Consider the following 10,058-nt stretch of genomic DNA (forward strand, 5'->3'; position numbering starts at 1 on the left):
ATAACAGAATAACATTTACAATCATTAATCTTTGGTTCCTTTGGGACATATGTCCAAATACAGTAGGCTAAGACAACTTTAAATTGTGCTTCAGCAATGGATTTTCACTTAAGACTAGAACATTGTGATGTATAAATATTGTAGAAAATTCCTGTTTAAAAAAAAAGAAAAAGGAACGACAGTTTATGGTTAATTTCTTTTAAGAAAAACATTACTGGCATGTTGGCCCCTCCCGCTTTATTAAGCTAGTGACGTATTTCCGGTTAACTGTCAAACTCTTAGGCTGTCAGTCGACGGGACAGGCTTGGACCAAAAACCAACGGACGGGCAGTTAAAAATTGGTAGACCAAGGTAATACCGCAAATTATATATTAAGTTTTCTTTGTTTCAATTTCTACACTTCGTTTTAAGTGTAGTTTTGTGCTTGTTGAACCACTTTCCTGACATAAAGGTTTAGTTAAGTCGTTCTGGCGCTCATGTTTACTAAATGTATCATTATTTACTGACAGCTGATGTCGTTACTATAAGCTAACGTTACATGTGATAAGCCGCAACTGTGGCAGTAATCGTGAAATCACTGGAACAATCATTTCTGAGGAGCTCAGTCATGAATTTAGTGGCCTGTCGTGTTTTATGGTGTTATTCATGTATATTTGTTATGGAATACTGAATTTGAGATTTGCATGAAAACCTGCTGCGATTTCTGACATGACTACCGACGTTTGTAAGGGTTAGCTAACTTAGTACACGATGCCTGTTGTGTTATAGTATTTAGCTAAACCATAGACGTAGGAATTAAATGCCATACTTTATAAATGGAGTCTGGTGTTTACAGCTGTTGAAACATTGTATGATAAAGTAATCAACAGTTGGGCAATTTCCCGAAGCCTTAGTCACTGAAGGCCTCACTATTCACTGCAACAAGCACATCATGTCTCACATAAAGTGACAGGTGTGTGTGAGTGAGAGAGGGAAGCAGGGGGTGACTGCTGAGATCAAGTGTCCTTGCCACAACCTGTCATAAAAATAGTCAGAGCAAGATCAGCGTGACTTCAGTGAGACAACTCTCAGAACAAACTAGCATCTCAAAATGCATAGTTTGCCCTCCTTTCCTTTCATGCTTTACAGCTTGTGTGATTACACAGAGCTTACACATACCAGCAGAGTAATCCAGGGTCAGGAATAAGGTTTAACAATGAGCTTCAGTGCTAGATTTAGTCCTTTTGTACCAGCACGTTCAATTATATGCTTATTTGCTAACTTATACTTCTTAGTCTTTAGGTGCTGTGTTGGGATGTTTTCATTTACTCTCGTATATGCTTATGACAGGAGAGGGGACTTGGTTGAGGTCTTACGGCAACTTGAATATGAACTAATACCTCTGTGCTGTGTTCTTCTTTAATGTGCCATTATACATTATTTCAGTTTTACGATCTGTATTACAGGCAGTCCAGAGAAATGTCTTTTATACTTGACTGGATCTACAAGAGCTTCAGCAGTGTCCTGCAGCTATTAGGTATTATATCAACAATATTGTCCAACCATAACCACCAGAACTTTTCTGTCAAACAAAATACATTTACATAACATACAGAACATCAATTCTCAAACAACAACATTGTGCTATTTGATATTACCTCCTCTACTTGACGCCTATTTTGGACCAAAAATGCCTGAAATGACAGACCCAAACTAAAATGGCTGTAGCTCACAAACCACACACTGACTTTGTACATGATAAGGTCTTGCCAGAAAGGAAACTTCCCAAAATGTCATGTGAAAGTGTCAGAAACATTATATGTGTTACAGAAACAGAACAGTAGGTCTCTCACTTTTTTGTTAGTCTGAATAATTGTCTATCCCTTTGTCAGTAGAAGTCAAGGAAACTGTGGGGCTATAGACAAAATACCCAGCACAAAATACACAAAGTACGACAATTATACAAGCTATTTTAATGAATAGGTCAACGTAGATCTCCAAAAAGCTATTTATAGACTCACTTGGTATGTATGTACACCTGGTAACTACATGTTCTTCTGAATCATTAGAAGTGTACTTCCTTTTACATTTTGGTATTGGTAAAAACCAAATACACATTTATAGAGAGGTTATATCAAATTCATATTGTTTGTTTTCTTTTTATCCTCAGGGTTGTACAAAAAGAGTGGCAAGCTAGTGTTCCTTGGACTAGACAATGCTGGAAAAACAACACTCCTGCATATGCTCAGAGATGACAGGCTTGGACAGCATGTGCCAACGCTACATCCAAGTACATCCAGCGATTTGACAAGTTGTTAGTTCTGCAGTCAATCTAATTTTTCTGTTTTCAGCACTTATCTAAAGTCAGTGCTTTCGCTCTGTCCTCAGCATCTGAGGAGCTGACCATAGCTGGGATGACCTTTACGACGTTCGACCTCGGGGGTCATACACAAGGTAGGGAATAAGGAAAAAGCTGTATCGACGTACTTGCTGCTGTGTGTTACATAAATGCTGACATTGTGTTGCTCTCGCAGCACGAAGGATCTGGAAGAACTACCTCCCAGCCATAAACGGTATAGTCTACATGGTGGATTGTGCTGATCATGAGCGACTAGCAGAGGCTAAAGTTGAACTGGATGTAAGTTATAATATTGATCTGACTTGTGTATCAACCCACAACACAGTTGTTTGTAGCTTTCACTGATATCAAATGGTCTCTTTGGTGAGTATTCGACTCTTTCTCTCTGCAGGCCCTGTTGACAGATGATACCATCTCAAACGTCCCGGTTCTCATCCTGGGGAATAAGATCGACCGTCCGGAGGCCATCAGTGAGGATGCACTCAGAGGAATGTTTGGTCTTCATGGACAAACAACTGGAAAGGTAATGATCACGTGGGATTAAATGATATGAATGAAAGCTGATGTCTATCACGTTTTTATTTAAAAATGTGTACACTGTTATTGCATCCGTGTATGGTGGAAAGTAGTAGAAACACTAAAACAGCATATTTCCTATAGTTACTCCTTACTCTGCTTTATGACCTTCAATAATTAGTTCATTTGTACATGCCTGGTCTTTCAAGGACATTGTAACTGAATAATAACAACAGTGAGCTTCACAAACCTCGCAAGGCCAGAACTACCTTCCTTTCAACACAGAAGAAAAGGAAAAATCTCTGGAAAAATCAGGCATAACTGTGCTTAGATCGCCACTGCTCTTGTTAAACGCAGTGGCAGCGGGAAAGAATATGCTGTTGAGAAGCATTTGGCACAGTACCTGTCTCATGCTAATTTTTCATGGTCAGTGTTAATCTTGTTAACCACCTGCTGTCTCTCAGCAAAAGAGACAAGGAAAAAGAGGGAAAGGAAGCAGGATGAAATAGTAAGCCATTTGGAAGGCCTGTTTCAGTTAACCATGTCACTGAGTTAGACCACAGCTCTACAAATATTACACCACCCGCTGTCGTACAACATGCATAAAGTTACAGGTTTAAGATATTGATTGTAAAATGTCTATGGTAAAGGATGTTGAAATGTTTTGGTTGTGAATTAAAATGTGTACTTTTGTATGTGTAAATTTGCATCTTTTCAGGGCAAAGTGTCACTGAAGGAGCTGAATTTGAGGCCAATGGAAGTTTTCATGTGTAGCGTGCTGAAGAGACAAGGATATGGAGACGGTTTCCGCTGGCTCTCCCAGTATATTGACTGATGCACGTTCTTTTACCACGCTACCTGCGCACACAAGGACATGCTACACACAAAACTACCTGCCATAAGGAGATATTGTATTATATACCATATTTAGGACTTCAACTGTGCCGGAAGGAAAACTATGTTACAAGTAGTGTTTTGTGTTATATACCCTGTATTCTTTATGAGTTCAAAGAAATCAGTATGTCATATCAATCATACCACAGCAAGTCAAAGATTAAGTTATGAATCATCAGTCTGTATTGTTCAGATTGCATGTGGAGAATAATCTTCATAGTGTGGTTTCCTTAATGTAAAGCCTGTAGAGAATTCTGTCTGCCATATAGAACATGTCATCGCTGTGAACCAGTTTCTTACCCGGGTTTATTTTTAGCTGCTGGTGTAGACTTACAGTGAAGGTCAATTTTGTGAACATTTTGTGCTTGGAGTTACTCTTCCTTGGTTGAGGATGAAGATTATAATTATATCTTTATATGTATCCTACTTCTTTCAAACTAATGGGACTCTCAAAGTAACATAACATTTTTTTCTCAGAACAGAATAGTTTTTTCTGGAAAGTGCTGCAGAGATTTGGTGCCATATTTGTTATCATTGAAGGGTTTACCACTACAGGCCAATTATATGAATGTGACCACAAGTGCATTAACTGACATTTTTCTGTGAAGAGCTTTATTTAATAGCACATAACAGTGTTAAATAATTGAATTATATGCTAACTGCATCAGCACAACCAGGTGAAACTCAGACTTGGATGCAAAACGACCTGTTTTCATGATGGTTAATTTGCTGTGAAACAACTTGAGTACTTTGTGATTAGTGGCTGCTCCCAACATGCAGTGATATTATGAGAGTACTTGAGTGATGCTCAAAAATAGGGCATGCAAAAGATATGCATGAAATGACCTCTTAGTGCAATATTACACATTATTTTGTATATAAGCTCTTATTTATATTTTGCAATAAAAAAATGGCTTGCCTTATATTAAATAAAGCAGCAAGCCCTGAAGTAATGTATCTGTTACAAAAGGTAGGTCAAATTGTTATTAAACGTGTGAAGTTTGAGCATAATAAATATTTTTTAAATTCCTTTAAATCTTTCTTGTCTGGCTAATTTTTATCAGATTTTTAATTAGTAAAAGGTTTGACACAACCAAAAACAAAAAATATTAAACTATATTATTATTACTATTTTATGCACTTTACCACTTTCTTAAACTAAAAATACCTGAATAAAAACTTAACAGACAACATTTGCGCTTTTTTGCAATTGAAACGCATAGTTTTACACATTACCGTTGATTAAAGATGATTTAGGATCCCTTTCAGATCTTCATGTTTTCCAATGATTCCCAAAACGTTCAAACATTGTATTTTCAAAGTTATGTATTGAAGCTGTGGTTAAAAAAAACAAACAAAAAATGATCCCGCCTACTTGTTTTCACATTGGCTCAGAGCTGTTCGTGTTTACATTAAGACCAATCACATTAATCGGTAGGTGTCGGTTTCTTTTCGTGGACCAATGAGACTAAACCCGGAAGCTACACGACACGATTCCGAAATTCGCGTTATTAAACATTTCTGTGTCGCGATATAACGCTAGTTTAAACTCGTCTGTCTGCTATACCTTAAGGGTTTGTTTTCGTGTCTCACCACTACTCTGTGAAGCTGTTTTTCAACAGTTTTCCCAGTGTCTTTAAGTTGCTAAACGTTATACGGTTCACATGGAGGTAAAGGAGGTAGAGAAGTATTGCTGTGTTGTCAAGGTATTTGAGGCTTTTTCAGCAAAGAAACCCGTGAGCTGCAGCGGAGTTATCATCCATCCTCAAACGGGAACAGTGATATGCACTGGCGTTCCGTTTTCCCGTTTTACCACCGAGAAAGAGCCCCTCTCAGCAGCAGACAGGTTCCTGTCACCGCACAGCTTCAGTGAAAAACTTCAAATCCGTGTCAGCTTTTCTACTGAGCGATATTTGGACTCCAACCAGTCTGCACAGGGAGAAGCATCCTCACCCTCCAGAAGCAAAACAACAGTTCAGCAGGAAGTTGCAGCTGAGTTGCTGATGCTGGTGAACTGCCTGGAGTTCAAACAGACTTTCCAGGCAGTTTTCCAAGAGGCTGACCAGTGGCGTTTCCATGGTGATGAAGAGGATGAGGGGCTGATCAGAGATGCCCAGTTCCTCAGCTGGTTCGCTGTACTCAAGGCAAGTGTGGCAGACAGCAGCAGGAAAGCAGGGACTATACCCTGGCGGAGCAGCTCATCTCTCCAGAAAGGCTGCCCTGTTGTTGCATGTGGCTCGCCTTTTGGCTCCCTCTGCTTAGATCTCTTCATCAGCACCCTCAGCCGGGGCATCATCAGCAACCTAACCGGAGAGGAGAACGCTGTCATCCTCACAGACGCTCGGTGCTTGCCAGGCACGGAAGGTGGAGGGTTGTTTGCGGTTAAAAGCAAAGGCGATGTGCATCTGGTTGGACTGATCGTGTCTCCATTTGGATGGAAGGCGAACGAGTGGATAGGCCTCACTCTAGTCTGCTCCATCCACTTGATCTTCAGGAACATCATCCACTGCATGAGAGCTCAAGATCCACTTTGTGATGTTCGGCTCTATCCGGGAGAGGCCGACCTCCTCATGTCCACCGCAGCCCATGAGTCAAGAGCTGTAAAACGCCCCACTGTGTGCTTTGTCGACAGTGGACGGTTCTGGGGCTCAGGGGTTGTTGTTGCCTCTCAGCTGGTTGTGACCTGTCGCCACGTTGTCAATGGGAAGTCAACAGTCACCCTGAAGTTCCATCACAGGGACAGGTGACAGCACATCTTAACCACATTGTCTCTGTACAGGAAGGGAATCAAAAAGACATTAAAGGGGTGGTTCAGAATTTTGGACATAGGACCTCATTTCCAAGTTAGCCAGTGTGTTATATCAGTTGCAGAGTTCGCTGGTGCTAGGCTAGCACAAGTCAACAGTAACTGCTAGCCTGCCATTAAAAACAGTCTTACCCACTCCACAGTACACCCGAGGCAAATAAATTATAACGCCAGACTATCGATGTAAATGTCTGTTAATAGAATAATGTTCTAAATAAAACTACCCTTGCATTGCAATAGTTATACTTTGTTCCCTGTAGTTGGTAGCATAGGCTACAGCAGCGGCGGAGTGATATTACCTGTGGGTAAGACTGTTTTTAATGGCAGGCTAGCAGTTACTGTTGACTTGCACTAGCCTAGCACCAGCAAACTCTGCAACTGGAAGGACTGGATGAAAAGTGGTGAAAACGTTCTCCACTGATAAATAAAACACTGGCTAACTTGGAAATGAGGTCCTATGTCCAAAATTGTGAATCACCCCTTTAAAACATGTTTAAAAGACCCTTTTTCACAGCAAACATTTGACTATTTTTAGCAGCAAGACCACAGGTGGAAATCACAACATTAATGATGGCTCTGTCCGATTTCTGCGTCCCCATAAGCGATGCTGGTATGCCACCATGGTATGCATAGTACCAGGGGTCTGACACTCCTTGAATGGAATACAGCTACCATAAATGTTACTAGTATTAGTAGTAATATTACTTGTAAAGCTAAAACTCACTACTCCTAAAACCCACTACACACTAAGTTATATTTGTGGTTCTTAAAGCCTCAGGAAAACTCAACAACAGGGCTTCTTTCTTGTCAAGTTGTTTTCCTGTAGTTCTTGATAAAACATTTTATCACATGATTGGTCATGAATAACATGTTTCATGTACATTTGCGAAGAGACATTTCTGTTTAGTTGTAATTTTCAGCTCCAAGCCTAAACTCCAAAAATATAGAGAAAATGGTAGTCCAGGTGATTGGATAAACTTTTTCATTTTGTGTCAACTGTTTCATTTAACGTCTTTCATTTAAAGGTCCTTTACACCCTTGAGGTGTTTTCACATATTTTGCCTGATTGGACCTCTTCTCTGTACTTTGTGTATATCGTATGTATTGTGTTTGATTGACATCTCCCTCAATCGCCTGCAAGTTTTCTTGGGCCCAGGCAGAGCAGAAGGTGTCACAGAGAAATATATCTAGCATCTTCCCGAAATATGTGGCTCTACACCACGTGTGTTTATATATGTGTACATGTGTAAGGTGTGTAGCGTTGGTAACATGTGTAGTGTAGGTTTTATCAGCCCTGTGTGTGGGTTCAGGGCCTTTTAATAACTGTAATGTTTCTGATTACAGTGTGTACTGATTTTGCCCAAACAATACAGAATATGTAATGTTTGCCGTTTGTTTTGGCAATTTCTGTTTCACAGAGTCCATGATGCAGTGGGTGATGTGCTGTTTTCCACTAAAGCCTCTTCACCCTATGATTTGGCTTTGGTGCAGCTAAGAGAATCCGCCACAGATGCTGTGGTCCCTCGAATGGCTCAGAGTTATAATCCAGGTTTGATTACAGTCTTGCTTAGCGAAAACTGTAGTTTTTTTTAGAGTAACATCTGGCTTCATATTCAGTGCCAGAGTAGATCTTTGTCTCTTTGCTTCTTATTTCCAGTTATAAGATTGATGTTCAGCTTCTCTGCCTACAGGTGAATCTGTAGTTGTGGTGGGATATGGTGGCTTGGGTCGGAGATGTGGTCCGTCTCTGACCTGCGGTGTCCTCTCCAAAGCCATAAGCTTGAATGACCAGCCTGTCATGCTTCAGACCACTTGTGCAGTACAAGCAGGGACCAGCGGAGGTGCTGTGGTGCGAACACGCTCAGGAGAGCTGCTGGGTGAGAAACCCTGCAACTACAAAAATCATGTACTCTTTATGATCAGTGGGGGGCATATGATGACCATAGAAAACTTCCCTGTAACAATGCACCACATGTGTAGAGAGAAGGCATGCTATACACAGCAGATTGCTCTTTTTGCATTTGCAGTTTTAAAGAGTATAAGGATTTATCTGCTGTTTTGCAGGTATCGTGTCCAGCAACACAAGGGACTTGGCTGCCAAAGTGACCTACCCGCACCTCAACTTTAGCATCCCAGTGACTGTTTTCCAGAGATTGCTGCAGCACTTTCACCAGACAAGGGATGCTAATGTGTTCAGGGTGTTGGACACCACAGAAAAAGAAGTCAGCACGGTGTGGAGGCTACAGGGTGCACAAAGCAAACTATAACCGAGGAACCCTGAACCTTGAGATATGCTAGAGGAAAAAAGATTGGTTTGTCAAATCAATATGGATTATATGCAAAATCATATTATGTAATCAAATTGATATGTGTATTTCTTTTTAAACAAAACTGGTATTCTCAAAGATATAACTTAATGTTTCATACCTTAATTTGTTACAAAGACAAGTCACAGATCTGAAGGAGTAAATGCAACTAAAACAAGAATCATTCATTCCTAATGTTGACACACTCAACCCAGAATCATGCAGTAAACTGTGAAATATGTATAAGACCACTTGCTGTTAACAGACAAGTTAAAGTTAATTTAATACCTGCCAAAATTGTTTTATTGTAGTGTAATGTACAGTAATGTAATCATATTAATAAAGTATTTTTTCTGGTGACATTTCGGCTCGGTATATTTCTATCACAAATTACCCACATTATGACAAATAAAATACCAAAGGAATATAAATAGAGCTAGAGGGCTGAATAAAGCAAGATTAAATACCCACATTCCCCCCTGTAAATTGTAAGTTCATAAAACATCAGATAAAACAATGGCAGAAAAAAGTGCCTCAGGTTTTACCTCTTAAAATCTCATTTTTATTTTTTACAGTTGCGTTATCAAGAAAAGATATTACACTTTTCTTTTAGAAGCATCACCAAGCAGGAGGATTATTTAGCATAATGGGCTGACAGGTTGCTGAAAATGATTGGTCCCTTTGGGTAGCCAGAAGACCTGCTGTCGATATCAGGTATTCAGACATCTGTTGGCAGGGATACCCACTCACAGCGAACACATTTGAGGTTTCACCCACTGGGATTTTACTGGTTCTGATTTCCATTATCACTGAAATGTGAAATTGAGAAATGACATTTCATAGGATCGGTTAATGTCAGTTTTTACAATGCTAAAACAAGCATTCTTGGCCTGAGCTTCCAAGAATGTGCATACAATGAAACATACTGTAAGGTTTCTATTTCACTGTTCCCAGACTGACTAATTCACAGTGGAGAGGCTTGAGCAATGTCCAGAGGCATTGTGCTGTTAAAAGTGCTGATATGCAGACCTGGGTCTGTATCTCATTTCTGTTTCCCATAGCTACAGTATAAGAAACACTCCACTGCAGAGTGAGCTAAGGCAAGAGTAGAAGTGAGCAGACAATAAAATGTGTTTCTCAGAGGATAAGTCACACAGAGAGGAGCTTTATGTCTTTGAAATGGTAATTTTAAGGTTGG

At 40.0% G+C, this 10,058-nt stretch overlaps 2 protein-coding genes across 2 annotated transcripts; both read left to right on the forward strand.

Moving 5' to 3' along the window:
- The first annotated feature begins 256 nt into the window (after positions 1-256).
- On the forward strand, positions 257-4,784 carry sar1ab (secretion associated, Ras related GTPase 1Ab). Its single transcript, XM_039783433.1, has 7 exons — positions 257-351; positions 1,446-1,516; positions 2,150-2,269; positions 2,368-2,433; positions 2,514-2,617; positions 2,730-2,861; positions 3,573-4,784. Exons 2-7 carry the CDS (start codon positions 1,459-1,461, stop codon positions 3,687-3,689), a joined length of 597 nt encoding a protein of 198 aa, XP_039639367.1. The 5' UTR covers positions 257-351; positions 1,446-1,458; the 3' UTR covers positions 3,690-4,784.
- A 438-nt stretch (positions 4,785-5,222) lies between these two features.
- tysnd1 (trypsin like peroxisomal matrix peptidase 1) lies at positions 5,223-9,222 on the forward strand. The gene is made up of 4 exons (XM_039782950.1): positions 5,223-6,491; positions 7,973-8,103; positions 8,246-8,431; positions 8,619-9,222. Exons 1-4 carry the CDS (start codon positions 5,413-5,415, stop codon positions 8,819-8,821), a joined length of 1,599 nt encoding a protein of 532 aa, XP_039638884.1. The 5' UTR covers positions 5,223-5,412; the 3' UTR covers positions 8,822-9,222.
- The last annotated feature ends 836 nt before the right edge of the window (positions 9,223-10,058 follow it).

This window comes from Perca fluviatilis, chromosome 19, assembly GCF_010015445.1.
Source record: "Perca fluviatilis chromosome 19, GENO_Pfluv_1.0, whole genome shotgun sequence".
NCBI classification, from domain to species: Eukaryota; Metazoa; Chordata; class Actinopteri; order Perciformes; family Percidae; genus Perca; species Perca fluviatilis.

Coding starts and splice junctions, on each gene's coding strand:
- tysnd1 (XM_039782950.1), top strand. CDS start 5,413: ATGGAGGTAAAGGAGGTAGAGAAGTATTGCTGTGTTGTCAAGGTATTT. Junction 6,492..7,972: donor AAGTTCCATCACAGGGACAG/GTGACAGCACAT, acceptor TCTGTTTCACAG/AGTCCATGATGCAGTGGGTG. Junction 8,104..8,245: donor GGCTCAGAGTTATAATCCAG/GTTTGATTACAG, acceptor CTCTGCCTACAG/GTGAATCTGTAGTTGTGGTG.
- sar1ab (XM_039783433.1), top strand. CDS start 1,459: ATGTCTTTTATACTTGACTGGATCTACAAGAGCTTCAGCAGTGTCCTG. Junction 2,270..2,367: donor TGTGCCAACGCTACATCCAA/GTACATCCAGCG, acceptor CTCTGTCCTCAG/CATCTGAGGAGCTGACCATA. Junction 2,618..2,729: donor AGGCTAAAGTTGAACTGGAT/GTAAGTTATAAT, acceptor TTCTCTCTGCAG/GCCCTGTTGACAGATGATAC.